The 18,093-nt window shown below is 41.7% G+C and overlaps 1 protein-coding gene across 6 annotated transcripts in view; it reads right to left on the minus strand.

Moving 5' to 3' along the window:
• Positions 1-18,093, minus strand: part of MYH10 (myosin heavy chain 10) — a 92,797-nt gene that overhangs the window by 18,892 nt on the left and 55,812 nt on the right. For all 6 annotated transcript variants that reach the window (XM_052688304.1, XM_052688302.1, XM_052688306.1 and 3 more), the window contains 16 exons: positions 17,740-17,803; positions 16,059-16,157; positions 14,974-15,117; positions 14,584-14,679; positions 11,687-11,805; positions 11,123-11,275; positions 10,543-10,716; positions 8,750-8,923; positions 7,453-7,567; positions 3,776-3,969; positions 3,306-3,427; positions 2,931-3,000; positions 2,673-2,833; positions 1,960-2,068; positions 1,746-1,877; positions 632-838 (listed from right to left, as the gene is read on the minus strand). In XM_052688304.1, coding sequence (XP_052544264.1) covers positions 632-838; positions 1,746-1,877; positions 1,960-2,068; positions 2,673-2,833; positions 2,931-3,000; positions 3,306-3,427; positions 3,776-3,969; positions 7,453-7,567; positions 8,750-8,923; positions 10,543-10,716; positions 11,123-11,275; positions 11,687-11,805; positions 14,584-14,679; positions 14,974-15,117; positions 16,059-16,157; positions 17,740-17,803 — 2,133 coding nt within the window. The remainder of the gene's footprint in view (positions 1-631; positions 839-1,745; positions 1,878-1,959; positions 2,069-2,672; positions 2,834-2,930; positions 3,001-3,305; positions 3,428-3,775; positions 3,970-7,452; positions 7,568-8,749; positions 8,924-10,542; positions 10,717-11,122; positions 11,276-11,686; positions 11,806-14,583; positions 14,680-14,973; positions 15,118-16,058; positions 16,158-17,739; positions 17,804-18,093) is intronic.

Raw genomic sequence — 18,093 nt, forward strand, 5'->3', positions numbered from 1 at the left:
AGCAGAAAAGTAGTGATGTACTGTGTTCATCCGTGGATACTTACTAAAGGGCATCAAGAGCCATGGGAGGTGGGCTTTGTCTCTCCACCAAGTACTCTGCTGAAAGACAGTTAAGCTCTTGGGGAACCCCTCAATCAGTAAAGGTTTTGAAGTCCCCAGATGTCCAAAAGGAAACCTCTAACTCATCTTCAAACATTTCAGAGAAAACAAGCAACTCAAGGGAGATGAAGCTGTCTTTCTTTCATAGAAGCTAAAGGATTTTCACTACATTTATGTTGAAAAGAAACATTTCCCTTAAAACTGGTATCATCCCATCAGTCTCCAGAAGAAAGCAGGCCAGCAGCCATTGCAGGCTCCTGCTCACTCAGGAAGTGCTTGCTGCCATCAATCCTCCACCTGGACATGCAATAAATCCAACACTGCATTTTTTACATTTCTCCTTCTTCCCTCACTCTCATACTTCTGGAATTACAGAGACAGTAACAAGGAATAAAGAATCAAATTGACTGCATTCCACACGTGGTGCTAAGGATCTACCTTCCTCCATACTGTGGAGATGGTAAGTAAGCATTCCCACCCTTTTAACTGCCCCTTTGTATTCTTTTCCATTTCCAGTTACCAAGAAGCATACCTGAATATGGCCCTGCATTTTCTTTTTCTCATTCTGCAATATTTGATTTCTTTCCTCTTCCTCCTCAACCCTGGATTCCAAGTCATGGAGAATTTCTTCCAACTCTTGTTTTTTGGCAGCCAAGCGAGCCCTCATCTCCTCAGCTTCTGCAAAGAGCTCCGTCTCAGCCTGCAGCTGCTCTGCAAGGATGTTCTTCTCTTCTAGGAGCTGCAAATATTAAGGAAAAAGTAGCAGAGCAGTAGCAACTTCACATTCTGAAGTCTTTCATGAGAGACTACACACATATGGCAACTACAGAGTTACCTAAATGTCAAGTTCTGCTCCAGCTCAAGGCTCCCTGGTCCACATGCAAAAATGAACATCTCTAGCACAGGGTTTAGCACAGGCCAGAAGGCACCAACTCCAGAAGCAGCACTACAGCAATATTCACTCCTTTGTGTCCCCACCCCCCACAGACCCCAGCAGCACACTTTGCACCACTTCCCCGTTCTACCAGCAGCACAAAGAGGAGGGAAGTGCCTGTTTTGCAGGACTGGCCTTGCAGAGCAGCAGAGCAGTGTGTTTGAACTGGTATTTGCAGTCACTGTGTAAACTGTGTAAACACTGTGTAAACATGAATTAACATTCCCCCATTCAAGATATCCACACCACAGTAATAGCATGCCTCAAATGACAGTGGCAAATACAGGTCTGCCTCCACTGACATACTCCTTCAGCTGCTCTTCAAGTTGGTATCAGTCTTACCATAAATTCATTTTCAGCTTTGCCCAGCAACTGCCGTAATCGTTTCCCTGTGCCTTAAGCAGCACTGGCACACGATGGAAGTACCTCACCCTGAAAACGTATCTGAAGATGGAAAAGCTGCTGCTGCTGCTACTGAGGTTTTCCAAACACCAGGAAATGACAACAGAACCACCTTTTTTTCTTTTCAATACGCTGTCTCTGTTCCTGAAGGAATGCTTTCCTTTTATCTCCCGCTTTCAGCTTTTAGTCAAGTGTTAAGAAAACAGTTAACCTGCCTGATGAGAGCAGTGCTTTGATCACAGATGCCTCCCTCACCCAGAAGGTACTGCAATACAAATTCCATACCCTAGAAGCTGATTGGGGCACAAACCTGTTGATGTTTCCTCTCCATTTCCTCAAGTTCTGCTTCCACTTTTGTCTGTTTTTCTTTAACCTTCATTAATTCTTCATCCTTGGCTTGAAGTTCCTCTTCCTGCCGAGTCACCTGGAGAAGAGGCTTCACCTACAAAGATTCAAAATGAACACGTGAGAATCTGCATGCACTTATTTACTCAAGTCAGAGAAAGTGACAGAATGTAACAAACCTTTGTGAAGACCCTCCACCACTGCCAGTGCCTAAGCTTTAAATATGCAGCACAATTCCTCTGCAGGATTTTCAGTGCACTCAGTTGCTGTTGTTTTTTTGCAAAGGCCCTGAAGACAGAGAAAGCAAAACATTTAATGTTAAATACAGCTAAATAAAGCATCTGTCAAGGGCTCTGCTTGCTTGTTTTAAAGGTTATCCAACCGTTGAACACTTGTAGACCATAAAAGGTTTATTTTTGAGTTTGGGTGACTATCTGACTTATGAGTATTCATTCCTTATATTAAAAAGGCTAGGAAAGAGCTGGAGTCACTGCTTTCAGAACAATAACAATAAAAGCTGTTTGTTCTTACTGTTAACAGACTTTGTCCTCAAAAAGATAAAGTGTGAATTAAACAACGAACCTTTCTTTAATTTAAAAATAAAAACAGCTTTCCAAAGTATTTCTGAGAACCTAAGGAGCAGGAGGAGAGATTTTTGCAGACAGTAGCTAAACTGTGAACAGCTACATGTGCCACACAGGTAAGGTTAAGAAAAGGAGCTGTTGTTAGAACGAGTGGGTAAAAGTGACCTACTTGCCTTGGACATAACTGCAATACTTTAAGCAACATGCTTTCTTAAGAAAAATCCTCAGATGGAAACTCTGAAGCCCAGCTCCCTAACAAAGAGGCTTAAGATGACCACAAGAAAAGCCAGTCTCAAAAGCACACGTACTTTCTGGCCAGGTATCCTCTGCAGACTGCCTGGAAGAAGATGATAATGTCTGTGATCTTCAGGTCTCGTTCTTCCTCTAGGTGTGCCAGGACACCAGCTCGGAAAAAGATCTTGCTCTGTCCAATTCTGTATAAGTTGGGGTCCAGCTCCAAGGCTCTGATCTAAATGGACAGGAATGTACATCATTTTTACATTAACAACAATTTCTTTTGTTTCAACTTTTCAACGTTTTAACAATACTCAGCCATGAACACTTACCATGCGCTCACAGGCTTGCTTGCCATCCATAAAGCCTTTTGGAATTGCATTGGGAGTAAGGATCTCATACCTTCAAGGCAAATTTAACAAATATTTACATTCACCAATAACCAGTAACATTTTTATAAAGCCATAAAGCTACAGTCAACAAGTGTGTGGCAAAGGAGACTCTCCAGACATGCAGCTTAGGTGGCTCTCACTTATCTGTTCTCTTTAGAGAAAACCTGTAGCATTTAAGTTCAAACCACTTCAGAAGAACTGTTTTGGATTTTGTTTCAGCTGTGTTGTTTTTTCTGTTGTTCCCCCCCCTTCAAGTGTTTAACAAGGAACTTCATCTTAAAAATAAAAACCTCAGCAGACTGTATGTATTCTTACCTCTGCCTAAATTCCTGGAACACAATCCTGTTTGGAAATCCTTGTCGACAAATCCTTATTCCTTCCAGAACACCATTGCAACGAAGCTGATCTAGAACAAGGTGTGGATCTAATTTTCCAGCCTGGATAAACAAAACAAACATGATTTTTACACTTTAATTTCTATTCAGTTTAAATTTCTCAGCCAACTATCTAAATAAGGGATGTATTGGGAATACTGAGAAGAGATTTCTTCATAGAACCACGGAGATAGGGTTGGAAAGGACTTTAAAGACCATCTAATTCCAACTTCCTTGCCACGGGGCAAGGAGGGACATCTCCCACTTGGTCAGGTCGCCCAAACCATATTTGGTCAGTGTGGAAAGCTTTTCAAAGCCTGGCTTCTGATTTCAACGAGAAGATGAGGACAGCGTGAATAAATCCAACGCTAACAAAGAGAAAGAATTCAAGGAGTGGACTGGAGCACAAACCCTCTTTTCGTGATTTGGAATGATGCAGCGAACAAAGTTGGGGTTGGTGTTTCGGAGCGTTGCCATCAGCTTGGTGAGAGATTCTTTGTACAGCTGCCCAACAGTACGAAACATGCCCTTCTTGGTCTTGTACGCAGAGCCAAAAGCCGTCTCTGTTATGCCAGTGACCTGATCCAGACCCACGATACGATCCACTGGGAAGGCAAAGAGAAAACAGTGAAGTGAACCTTAATATTTGCCAGGATAAAGAGATGCGAAGAGAGAAGAGCAACAGTGCAGCAGCAAAAGCTTTGTGGGACAAATGACAGGAGATGCCACCGGTAGGCAAGGCAGTCAGCATGTACCAGGGACGTTGTGCAGAAGCAGTGGAACCAGAAGCCACAAGCTTATACAGCAGAGTAGTGTAGCTTTAGTAGGAACCTACTAAAACATCCAGCTCTTTACTTGCAGTTCTACATGACCAGTAAACACACATCCCGCACAGTCAGAAGAGAGACTGTTGCCTAGGAACTGGAAATTATTAGAATTCTTCCAGCAGGAAGTACCTCTGGGGTGAGCATTTGGAATTAGTTATCTGGGCATAGCTGCTCAAAATGAAGAGTCGGGTAACTACGCTTGTTAAGCACGACTATTACTGAATACTCAAAGAAGAGAAAGGAATGACTTACAGAAGAGATGGAAATAGTATTATTCCAGTGACAAGAGGGGGGAAAAAAAACCTGTCTGCCAGACTTTCACTAGTGAGCAATTCTGAATCATTCTTTCAATTTTTATATCTACCTGAAAAGATTTCCCTTGCCAAAAGAGCACTTTGACCACAGGAAAACTGCACACAGAGCACCTCAAAGCTGCCAGGAAGTATCAGAGTAGAGATGACTCCTCTTCCTTGATTTTGAAACGTGTTGGGTGAGGATCTCCCAGCTGTTGGTTTCTTTTGTTTGGGTGTTTTGCTTGTTTGCTCCTTTTCACAAAAGGCAAATCTGACTGCCAGCAGTAAGACCTTACGGCCAAAATATGAACAAAAATGGGATTCCACATTCATGTCAACAATCAGTTCAACAGTTTGCTTCAGAAGCAGAAGGGGGTGGCTTAGCATTTAATAATAGCTGGGGTCCTTAATGCTGAGCAGAAACACACGATGTGTTGGTTCTCCAGAAAATACAAGCTGGCCAGCCAGAAAGAAGCAGCTATATGTAGGCTTTACATTTTTGTTGGGTTATCTTCACATCCGTTCAAACCAAAGCAAAGGGAATTGCTACCAGGATTAGTTTTGTATATATTAATCAGTATTTACAGTATTTTGTTTCATACTTGAACCCATCTGGTTTTCAAAGGTCTGTACAAAGCTGGAAAATTAAGGGCTGAAACATACAGAGCAACAAGTTTGAATACCCACTTGCGAGTCTCATGTAGTGCAGAGCCCACATCTTCCACAGGCAGTTGGAAATGCAAGAACCAAAGGTGCTTATTAAAGCTAAGAGCAAGTAGGTGGCAAATTGCTCATAAGATCACATCCCAAATGGTTATTCTCAAGCAGAACTGAGTTCTACATCAGAAGTGGGAGAGAAATTACTGGAAGCAGCCTTACAGAAGATGAACACATCAGCTTAATTTGTAATATATCAGAATGGAGCACCTAACAGGACCCCACTCAGCCTTTGGCATCTCTGAGACACTGGGCTGTTTTAATTTTGTAGAAGACTAACTGTGCTTCTTGTTGTGTCTCTAACCAACTACACTGAGGCTGCTCGTCTTCACAGAAGCAGTGCTTAAAGATGCATCTCAGCTCAGGCCAAGAGCAGTTATCCAACAGCACAACTGGGATCACCCACAGACGAAGGTCTCTCGACTCACACTGTCTAGTAATTACCTTAGGAAATATCACCTCCTACAGCATGCAGTGCACAGAAAACAGTGGGCTCTGAGTAAAAATGGGAAGGCTTGAATGCACAGACTTCACGTGCTTCAAAACCTGGGAACTGGAACAAGGGAATGATGAGGAAGAGGTTGATTAAATACTCTTGTTTTTTTAAGAAGTGGTTAAATGGTTTGATTTCAATACTTTGGGGGGAAAAAAAAGAGTGCAACTTCCACAAAGTGAAACATTTCACGAAGTTTTTAGTAAAAGGACAATTCCATCAAATCTAAAAGAAACTTCTCATTGACTACCACCACTGCAGCACTCTATTTATGAGATCCTTCACCTCCCCTCCACAATCTACGTCCCACAGCTTTTCAGAGTTTTGTCAATGTTGGACTGCAGAAAGAAGCTTGATAGTGTCATATAGCTTATGCATTGTCTCAAATACTTGGAGCTACCAGAATTATTACTGAAGCAGCAATTCTGCATCTCAACATAGAACCAGGAAGCAACAAACCTTCTCATCTGCAATGCATAAAATATAGATGCTATATGTATGCAGCAGCAACTGAATAGGTATGCACTCAGAACATCGGCCTGGTGGAGGTATACCTAAATAGAGCATGAAATGAAAAGTTCATGCAAGCCTACGAGCAAGAATGGTTTTCCTGTAGATACAACAGCCCTGCCTTTAGTAGGCCTACGGTTTTACATCCATTCACCTGGTGGATCATGAAGACCAGTAATATTGTCATAGAAACAGGCTCTCTGAATATTCTGAATCTCTAAGGCAGAGAAACAGCAAAAACAGAAAGACAGAAGAGCAGATACATAAGACACTTCAGTTAGTATACAGAACAGGTTCATCAATTGCAAGCAGACTTAATCGTGCTACGAAGGCTGTTAGGCCACAATATATTCCATGCACATTTCAATCATCTGTGGAAGCAGGTTTTGAATATTTGGATCCAAACACTCGTTTTTATGTATGTACTCAAAGGGAAAGGAATAGACCCTCCACTAAAAAGTTCTTTATATGTATTCATTGTAACACCTCTTTGCAGCTGAGCCAAGCCAGTATTCCTGAGAAGGTGGAAACCCAGAAGAAACCTACAGCATCATTTATCTTACAAGCTTGATTTTCTTCCTGGAGTAAGCAACTATAGACATTATGTGATAAGCATATTGTTATTAATACACTGTGATGTTAGTGACTAGAGGAGTCCCTGCTCAGTATTTATTTGGCTGTTTCTAGGATTATTTCAGTGAAAACAGCAAGAAATACTTAAAGCTAGAGTGCACATAAAACGATCTAAACAGCAATGTGCAGTTATGCAGGAAAAATACTGTGTCTGATTTTAATATGCAATATTTAAGCACTAGCATGACTGCTAATGGATTTTATTGTAGGAAATGCTGCTTTCCATGGTATTACTCACCACTGCACTGTGCTGGTGCTCATATAAGATGAGACACTTTGCTAATAGCAAGTAGTACTACAGCTGTTTACATACAGAACTTCAAAGCAGCAAGTCAAATTAAGAGTTTTGGATGTAACATTACAGATAAAATTTGACACAGGTTGACAAGTAGTGAGTATCTCTTCAAATAATGAATATGAGAAGCAGCTACTCAGAAATGGGATATGTGCACAGACCATATGAGCCACGCAGCTTCTTCTGTACCTCTGGTGCTAAACAGAGAAAACGTAGGTATCTACAATGTACAGATGAGGGTAAGGAGATCACAGGCACAGAAACAGGTACTGGTCCGCAAGAAGGCTCTAACCAGTCGTGCTCAGAGCACCATCTCTTACCATCCTTCCAAAGCTCTGCAACAAATTTGTCAGAAGACTGGTGCAGGAGCGTCGCCACGTTGTCATTCAGTGGGTCCATGTTCTTCATCAGCCACTCATCTGCCTTGTAGTCTACCTGCAGAGCAGCCAAATGCCACAAATCAGAGCGTATTATCTTCACTCTCTTTTTCATTTACTTTAGATAAATGTTTCAAGAGTCAACTAAGAATGTGCTGAAAAATGAGGATTTTTACTGTGATGTAGCAGTTCTACATAAACCCTTTCATTGTTGTATTTCTTGCAGGAAAAGATATTTTACAAACAATTTCAGAAGGACACACAGATGCTGGTTAATAACTGAGAAATGCCTCCTATCCCAGAAGGTTGATGCAATGCACTGTCAGTATCACAGAAACACCCACTCAGTGTGACACAGCTGAACTCCTCTTCAGATCTATTACTTCCCTGTAGTCAGGTACAAAGATGTTTTACTTCATTTTGATTACCTAAAGGTAATATTTCATTTCACAGTTCATTTACTATGAACTGCAGTAAATGATGATTTGATTGTTTCTAAGCTAATATTTTAGATATTGATACAACACATCCAATTTCTTTATTTCACTTTGTACTGTAATTATCCAGTCGGCTGCAGTGACACCAAACAGATAATAACAGCTATTAACACTTAATTTGAAAGGATAGTTCAATTCACAGAGTTAGTTTCTTCTAAATCAGAGCAAACAAACAGTACCAGGACTAAGCTTAGCTAATCATGAATCTGCTTACGAGCACGGCCTTACAGTACAGACAGCATCATCATGGAGGTTCCACAAAATGCTGTCAAGAATTGGATGGTTACCCCATGGACCTGTTCACTCTGCTTCTGGTCTCCATCCCCCAGCAGAAATATAAAGACTGAATCAACAGTAAAGATGAAGTTATAAACAGGGATACGCAAAGCCTTCCACTGAATGGAGGGAACACAAGTGAAGAAGTTAGCACTGGCACAGCCTTACAGCACTTCCATCAACTTGCAGAGATATTCAGAATAGATTCCTCTTAACCTTGAGGAAACTCACCTTTAAGAACTGGCAGCAAAATTAAGGGGAACTGAAATTTTAATTTAATACTAATATATATCACTGCTATCTGCTGTGTGGTAACAACAGTTCCATCAGAGTGCTTCTGAATATGCCCAAGGAAATAAAATGAGGCCACCTTCCTGCACAAGTATTTCTTCAATTAGGTACCTACACCTCATATTAGTTTCCCCAAATGAACATTTCTAACCAAGTTCTCAACACCACTCTCTTACCTTCCCTGCATAGTGAATAATGCAGAAATCTGCTTTGTCCTTCAGCTGTCTTGGCTTTTGGAATTTGGAGTGGGTTCCTTGCTCTTGGACCAGTTTTTCCACAAATGTTTTGTCAGTAGCTTTAGGAAACCAGCATTCTTCATCCAACAGCGCCAACACACCAGGAGGGTTTGCCTGAAATACAGATGGATTCACATCCATGTTTAATACACATTTATTTTCTTAATATTTTGCATTTAAGACACCCCACTGAATGCTGCAATAAAAACTTGTCCAGCTGATTCACACTTGATTTAAATTAAAGCAAATTGTGAGGGAATCTAGTTCCACGAAGACATTGTGACTGGTTCCATCCATTCATTCCATGGAGAAGTGCTCACAAACAGCTGACATGATCTGGCGATGACCAGAGCCTTGCTTTCAGCAGAGCCTGGAATAGATGACCTCCAGAGCTCCACACAAACATCTCTGCAACGTGTGTACACAGCAGCACACTCATTATTTCTACAGCAGTTACTGTCATGCTTTAATGTGGGCAAAACTGCAGATCATTATCCCCCAAAGGCACTCAGTACCCCTGGGGCAGCCACACACCAACCCCTGTGCTGATATGCAGTAGCAGCACACAGAACGATCCAGCAGGCTTAGCTTTCGCTTTGCACCCTGCTCGAGGGTTTGCTTGTTCTTAAAACGAAGCGGGGAAGAACCAACACCTGCTGTACAGCTGCAGAAATGCTTGACAGAATCGGGGAAGACACAGTGATGCACACAGGAATGCAATGGAAAAACTGGTCATAAATATTTGTATATCTAAAGCATCTAATGAACATGAAGCTAACACGTTTGAAGAGGTGTTCATATTTACCTACAGCGTGACATAAAATATTTCAGGTGTCAAAAATTAGGACAGCACCAACATTTGCTTTAAGAGTTACTTCTTGTAACTCAATGCACTTGGATTGAGGATAGGATTTTCACTTAACATCCGCAATACTGAAAGCACTCCCCAGCCTTTGTGGAAGATATTTTACCTTCCAAGGAGACAAAACTTTCCAAAGTTTTGCATTTCAAGAGCAGAACTGTCGTAACTGAAACGAGACTTCCCTTCTACTCCAACACAAAGAAAAAACTGAACAGCACCAAACAAAGAGCACAGCTCTTCTCCTCGGGATGCACAGAATTGTTAGCAGTGATGACTTTGTGCACCCGAGACACACAGCTGAATGCACAGAACAGTAACCACAACATCATGGTGCAAATTAAAAAGTTCAAAATAATTTTGATGGCTTACTTGTAATGTGGAAAGAGAGAAAGCCTTCTAGGAATGGTGATCTTTGTTACCCCTGCCCACTCCTGAATCCAGCTTGTGCTTAAAGCCTTAAGCTTCCATATATTGGGCAACCAGAATATAAAAACACTGTGGTAACACCACCTTTAAAACACTGCTGAACTATTTACAGGGCCTTTTAACCAATGCACAGTAAAGCTTCTACAATGCACTGCCATGGGTTAGCATGAAAGTGACAGGACTGAAGTCTTTGTTAGTATAAGGGAAAGCGTGTAAAAATAGTAGCTTAATACCACGGTGCTCTATGCTGACATCAGGGCAAAATCCTTTCAGGATAAATCCTTTTACTAATACATGGTATTTTAGTCTTTGGACCCATCCTTCAAATTAACTTGTTTTCTGCAACTGCTATTCAAAATACCTCTGCATAAATTTGCAAGCGTTAAACAACAAACCCCCAGGTTGAATCTCTTTGTCTTAGAGCATTTTTACTGCACAAACTCACAGGTCTTTCGATTAAGTCAATGCAAGGCTGCAGATCCAGTCCAAAGTCAATGAAATTCCACTCTATGCCCTCTCGTTGGTACTCCTCTTGCTCCAGGATAAACATGGTGTGATTGAACAACTGCTGAAGCTTCTCATTGGTGTAGTTGATGCAGAGCTGCTCAAAGGAGTTCAACTGCAAAAACAGCATTAGGAAGCAATGTTAATTCAGTGTCAATATTTATCACGTTTGGAAGTAAAAATGGAAATTACTTCATGAGGCAATTCCCCAAACTACACAGCATTCAAGTGTGCTGTAGAGACAAGTGGAAAAAGGATTATTCATACATGAAACTAGCATGTCATAGGAAAAACAACTGTCGAACCATCACATACAAGAACATCACATACACATAGAAGAATGGTTTAGACCAGAGTGTGACTTCCTGGCACTATCATTCAGGTTATCAGAGCACTGCAATACAAAACACAAAGCCCTCCTGCAGCCTTGGAACGTGCACGCATTAAGAGGTTCTACAGTTAAGCCTGAACGCACAGCAACGTGGAGAGGAAAAGAAAGTCTGGTTAAAGTTGTAAAGTACCTCAAAGATCTCAAATCCAGCGATATCCAGAATTCCAATAAAAGATGCTCCCTGTCGTTTGGTCCTGTCCAAAGCTTTGTTAATGCGGTGAACGAGCCAGCGGAAGAGGCGTTCATAGGTGGCTTTTGCCAAAGCTTCCACTGCAAAGTCTGCCTGAAAATTCAAACAGGAAGATTTATTGACTCTGGAAAAGTCATCAAAAGAACACAGACACGGATGCTACCAAGGATGGCTGAGTAACAAAAGAAGTTTAATGGAGTTAATGCCACTGAGGAATGAAAACAAGCAGCAGGTTTCTGCAGAGTTACTGAGATGTCATTTTAAACTGCTGCATAAAAAGACCTCTATGCATTTGATAAGAACAAGTGAAATGATGAAACCAGCAGAAGGCCAAGGAAAAGGAAGATTTTCCTCATACTCTCCTACAGATTTCTACCATGTAAGAACATTTAATGAAAACTAAATTTAAATTTGGAGGCAGTACACATTTAATACCGCCTTTCTGAATTAAAAGCTAACCAGGATGGGGCACTCTGTCACTTAATTTTCAGTACCCAAACTTACTTGTTCTTTGGTCTGGGCTTTCTGGACATAGTCTCTGCCGACCTTGATGCGCGGTGTCAGAATGGCCCGGGTGAATTCCATGACATTCATTCCCAGCAGATGGCAGAGTTTCTGTGCGACTGGGTATAAAAGTAACAAATGTCAGCACTTAAATCCTGCACAGCAGCCAGCAACACGGGTGAAGCAAGCTGCTGAATAAAGGCATTCGATGAGCTGGCTTAAGAATTGAACAGCTGTCCAAAGTAGCTGTCGGGGAGATGCAGTGCTTTTGGGGACAGATCTACCCGACTGCAGAGCCCACGTGTGCAGGACTTCAAAAAGCTGATACAAGTGATTACAGAAAGAGCCCACCGACTTCCCTCAAGGAAATGTGAAAAATGCTAGAGCTCAAGAAATTGCAGCAGACCACTGCCTGCAGACACATCCTCATGTCTTGAGTGGAAACATTTTCACCTCCAGAAACAAAAAACAGAACACAGCATGATGCCACACGTCAACTCCATCTTATTAAATGTCGCTTACAAACCTTTCCAGTACAGACAGGTGTCAGCATAAAGCTATGCATGTTTGTGTTACAGTCCATATGGAGCACACTGTACAACGTGTTACACAGTCAAGTTTCGAACTGAGCAAAGAGCAGCTCACTGTTAGACAGCAAAAACTCCTGATGTCAGCCTTGTTATCTGACATTAGGCATTACTCACACCAACGCTGCATATTTTTGTCGCACCAATCCTCTTTCCACACCACCTTTCCAACAGGTTAGGTGCTTATGATTCCAGATTTCTAAAAATGAAGTTGACACTGTGGATATTTTTAGGCCTGGTAAGTGCTGCCCTGCAGCAGGACGCCCTGCACTGTCCAGGAAGTTGTTTCAAACCCTCAGCACCTCACTGATTTATTGTAGAAATAAGAAGAGCTGTTTTTATAAATCCTCATTAAAAGTAGATCTTGGTACCAACATACAAAAGCTTCCTCTATATTTTTCTTTAGGTGGCATTCAAAACACCGCTTCCTTTAAAAGATTCTGCCTGTCCCTACAAATTAAAACAAACACAGCTGTGGTGAAATTCACGTGGCACCACAAGCAGAGCACTGCCTTCACTTTAGCTGCATGCACGGACATTTGTCAGGTACGACATGCCCTAAGGGAAGCCATATTGGTGACAGCCAGCACCGCTTCATTAAGGGCAATCATGTCTGAGATCTGCTCCATAATGGCGTTATGGCTCTGGTAGATGAGGGATATGACACCATCTACCTGGATTCATGCAGTGTTTGATGCTGTGCTGCACGGCATCCCTGTCCCTGAAGTGGAGAGGCATGGAAATGATGCACGGTTCACTTGGTGGACAAGGAAAAGACCGGAGGGTAGAACTCAAAGCATTGCAGTCAACTGCTTGACACCCAGGTGGAAACCCAAAGACAAGTAGATGAGCACTATTTAACACCTTTATCAATGACACCGGGTAAAATCTTCCACTTTTTTTCCCCTAAATACAGGTTGCTTCACCACCCACACAATTGTCTTCCCAGCCTATTCAAGACACACCTAAACTCAGCACCATCAGTTCTCTGCAGGACACTGAGGAAAGCCATCAGCGAGATGTGACAATACAGATGACAAGCTGGTAAAGATCAGTTTCAAAAAGCGCCTTCAAAAAGACGTGGTAAGAATCACCAAGTAGACCAACACAGCACTTCTTAAACGCAGGACAACAGCCAGAGGCTTCAACTACGAGCTGAGCTTTTCAGCATCTTCTCTTTTAAATTCAGAATTTTATATCCAGTGTTACAACTGTTCAACAGTATAAATGTATCAAAATTCTTAAGTACAATATTGGACATAATGTCCAAAATTGATAGTAATAAAGCAAAAGTGAAGATGGTCAGGAAAGAAGAAACATCTATTTCTTTTGTAGATCCCTTTTATTTTTAATGGGAAAAAAACCCAACTCCATTGAGTTGCCTCAGCCCAAAAACCAATCCCACACCCAACCTTTTTCTCTCCCTGAAAAACTCCAAATGCAAACTGCCAGCCAAATGCCGAGTCAATGATTACCCAGCTGTAATCCATACCTGCCTGCTGGAACACTTTGGGCAGAAGGCCACTGCTGGGGAATGACAAAAGTTTTGGACTCCACAAGCAGCAAGCAGGCACAGCAAATTAGGGCAATTGTGGAACAAGATGGACGAGAATTTGAGCTGTGTGTGTGCAGCAGGTCTTGTGAATTCTTCTTCCCGCTCGGTGCGTTGAAGGCAGCTCTCAAAGCTGACTTTCCACAACTTTTAGAAGGCCAAAACTTAAGTACTAAGTTAAAAATCTGACAACCATTTCAGCAGCTCAGCGAAGGAAGAATTCCTGAAAATGCTGGTTGCGTTACAGTGAAGGCACTAACAGAGAAATTCATTTCTAGTCACACTATCATACCACTTTAGAAACCAGATTTTCTGAAACAAAGCATTCTTAAGTTCCCCCATTTCACTATGGAAGTTGTGCTTGGCTCAAGGGTTCTTATCATTGGCAAGCAAACTGCTGTCCAGAACCAAAGAAAACAACTCCATTTAAGCACGCACTTTCTCCCAGTGCTGAAGTCTTTGTAGATAGCAATAAACAAGACTAGAACTGAAATACTCATCCAAAGTTTAAAAGCAATGCAAACAACATAAATTCTGTTGATGGATACCTAAATTTGTCTGTATTACAAGAATGGAAGAGAATTTTACTAATTGCCCCTTGGCTATTACCATCACTATCATGGCCTCTTTTTGGCACAAAACTTCAGCAAGGAAGCTCAGAAGACTGCTCTGTACTTTCAAGAGATATGCACTAACAAATGATAGGAAGAAAACCCCAGCTCAAGTTAATGGAAGCCAAACAAATGCAATCCACTCACCGGTGTTCTCCGGCATAGAAGCTTGATCAGTATTTCTCTCCTTCTTAAAGGAAATATTTCCAAACTGTAGCACTGAAGACACCACCTTCAGCATTGCTGTATGAGCAAAGACATACAGACCAGTTTATTGAAAAGGGCTCAGCTTCACAATTTTTTCCTCTTACTTAAAACACTTTCCTTCCAAAGCTGAAGTACAAGTTCACAAAGGAAATGAAGCTCGTACTACACTTATTAGCAATGGTTTTAACTCAGCTGTAAACTTATGTTAAGCAAATGCTTGCTGCAGGCTGTCAAGATACTGAAGCAATGTTAAATTTGGTGACTCTAACGTAGTGAGTGTGTGCAAGAGAGAAAAAAGTACACTTTAAAAATGCAAGAGGTTTAACTTACACAAGATCTCATCGTGTGAAAAGCCCATGATATGCATTGCTTCCATTGTCTCCTGAAAGTTATCCTTGTCTTGTTGCCCAGGAATGGGGATGTAGCCATTGGATAAAAATCTGTAATTATTAAATCCTTCAAGCAGTAAGTCAGCTGTATTGGGGGGAAGGAGAAGAGAAGAACAAGCTAAATAACTGCTATTCACACCCACTTGTGCTCTGCTTTCACTAGAGGAATAACCCATGCTTTACAAAAAAATAAAGTTCCTCAGCTATGACTGCATGTCATCATACCAGCTTAGCAATTCGTTCTTTCTAAAACTCTAAACATCAGAGTGTGTTCTAAAAGCAGAGATTCTGGGATTCTTGCTTCTGTCTGTAGCAACCTACACTAGCTCTTTAATGCATCATGCCTGTAAGAAGAACATCACCTTACTCAGGTCTACCACAATCATGAATTCCTATTTAAAGTATCCCAAAACAAGCATCTCTATTGAAAAGTAACACATACTGGCAGAAGTGGAGCTTGGTATTGATGACACATCAGAAATGTCAAATACAAATTTTTCTTACACAGAAGGAATGGATCAATTCTCAGAAGTCTGTGCTTTCATACAGCTTCACTTCTCACAGCCTAGCAGGAATTCCCAGGTACCAAAGAAAAAGAGGATCACCACAGTACAGCAAAGGGTGGAGAAAGCCTCGGGGTTTCGTTGCATTTTGGCAAAATGGCTGCTGTTCCCCCCAGTTAGAAGGAGCTGCTTGGAATGGGTCTGGCTGTCACTGCCAGCAGGATTCATTATTAATCACTGAGAAGTGCTGCAGTTTCACTTCAGTGAATCCTGGCCGGACACCGAAGCCACCACCCTGCCCAAAGCGGACTTTGCCTTGGAGCAGCCATCTGCTTGTGGCTTGACAGCACGCTTGACAGAACACAGAGGTTATTTCAAAATAAAGCCACCCGGTCTTTTCCTTTGCTCTTCTTTCAAAACTCAGTTTCAAGACCAAACAACAGTTCAAACACTACTGTGTTAACAAAAAACCAAACTCAGGACACAGAAGAAACAGGATCAAAGAGTGGGAATCTTCACTTACACTTGAGGTGCTCTCCTGCTCCAGCCAGCAGCTGGTAGAAGATATGAAATGTCCTCTCATCTTTAGCTTGGCGAACAGCGCGAGACTTCTCCAGCAGGTCTGATCACAGCTAGTCAAGGATCTTCTACATTTTTTGGTGAAAAGAACATCCTGTGCAAACAGAACTCTTTCAAAGCAGGCTATGTAATTCTACAAGGAGCAAAAGGGACTTTCATAGTGATGACAGGACTAAACCCAACACAAACTTTCAGTAACGCTCAATGAGGGGTTTCAAATTCAGATAGAAGCTCACTTTAATTGCAGCAAACTCATTTCTTGGATGGTGCCTGTATCTCCTTGCTGCCTGCAGCTGACAACCACTGTAATGGATCAACTGGAGCCTAAGTGAGAGGGGAGCTGGTCATCCTTCTTCAGTCATTCCTCTCTGAGGATGGCAGTGCTGCTCTAAGAACAAAAACCCAGCAGCTGCTGAACTCTGCAGTACTTCAGCTGAAGTGCGTTCGGCACTTTTATCAATTTCACAAGGCAGCATTTTCATAAGATATTCTCCATCGCCTTTAAACACTTTTCAAATTCAACCATGTGCAGCAGGTAACTTCTAACAAGCTGCCACAAGGTGTTAATGCTTTCACATTTTGATGTCCCAAACTGTAACACAGACATGGGATATCCTACTTGAAATGTCTGACACAAAGGCAGATCCTGCCATGAAAACAACTCCCCAAGAGCAAAGTCCTCCTGTCCCCACAAAGCCCCAGGCAAAACAGTTACCTGCATTTTCATAAAAGCAACAGCTGCCATCACTGCTGTGCTAAATACTGAACTGAGAAAGAAAATCACTCAGCATTAAACTGCATTTTGAATAACTAACTGTAGGCATTCCCCAGCATTACTGGGAAATCACATTCTGTGGAGCAGCAAACACACACTGCACTTCCCATGAAGCAGTTAACTTGTAGGCACAGAATGAAAGCTGAGTTGTATCGCTGTTTATGAATAACATTCACAAGGTATTGTTGACCAAAGCTTTTGATTTCATAATTTGATGACCACCCTGCTGCTATTTCCCCCAGAATAGTCTAAACAGACTAAAAAAGTTTACATACACATCCTTAGCATAAACAAAACCACTTGAGAAAGGCTTTTAGTGTAAGTGTTCTCACTTGTTTTTAGGCAGTCACAAATAAAAACGGGCCTCAAAGCTAAAACTAAACTAGGCTTCAGCATTAATTGCTAGTAGGTCTTGTGTTACTTGGCCTTGCCTGCTATCCAGAAGGCCTGGGACACCAGAAGCTGACCTGGTACAACGACACCTGCAGTGCCAGGGCTGTTGCTGAGCTCCTCCTTCCTGGCAGACAGCAGTGAGGGCACTGAGCACTGGGCACAGTAGTGTGGGCACTTTTAATTAGCAGTGTATTCCTCCACCACTGTCACAGAGTGAGAACACTCAAAATAACTTATTTAACTTTCACATACCCTGCTTTTAAGGCTGGCCAGAAAATCCAGCGGATTTCAGAGCGTTAAACGCTGGGATATCCGGTTTCTAAGCATAAGGAAGCATGCTGACTCTGATACTTGATCAGTTATTTTGAAACAAAGGAAGAGATGGACACGGCGGAATGACTGTAGAAATCAGGTAACCTTTCACATTCCAATGCTGATATGACATTAAGTAGGATACACGTCTCAATGTTGGCCCCAACAATATAACCAGTAACATCAAAGTTAATCCTAATGAACTTGCCCTGTAGAGAAAAGATATGTTTGTTAAGTACTTACTTTGGGATTGTGACAACTATTTGAGAACAACGGCATTTGCACATTGAATAACAGGCATTTCACACAAGCCAAAATGAAATCTTCTCCATTCAATGCACTCCTCACTTCAAAAACACGTTTCTGTGCACATGAACATTTTCTGAAGGTTAAAGCACTAAGATTTTAGGTATATCTGTAAGGCAGACTTATGAAAGACTTTTCTAAGAGAGAGGCTCAAGTTCTCCTATTGACAAGTCCCTAAGTGATAAAAGCTCAG

The sequence above is a fragment of the Tympanuchus pallidicinctus genome, unplaced genomic scaffold (assembly GCF_026119805.1).
Source record: "Tympanuchus pallidicinctus isolate F22 unplaced genomic scaffold, pur_lepc_1.0 scaffold23, whole genome shotgun sequence".
Classification (NCBI taxonomy): Eukaryota; Metazoa; Chordata; class Aves; order Galliformes; family Phasianidae; genus Tympanuchus; species Tympanuchus pallidicinctus.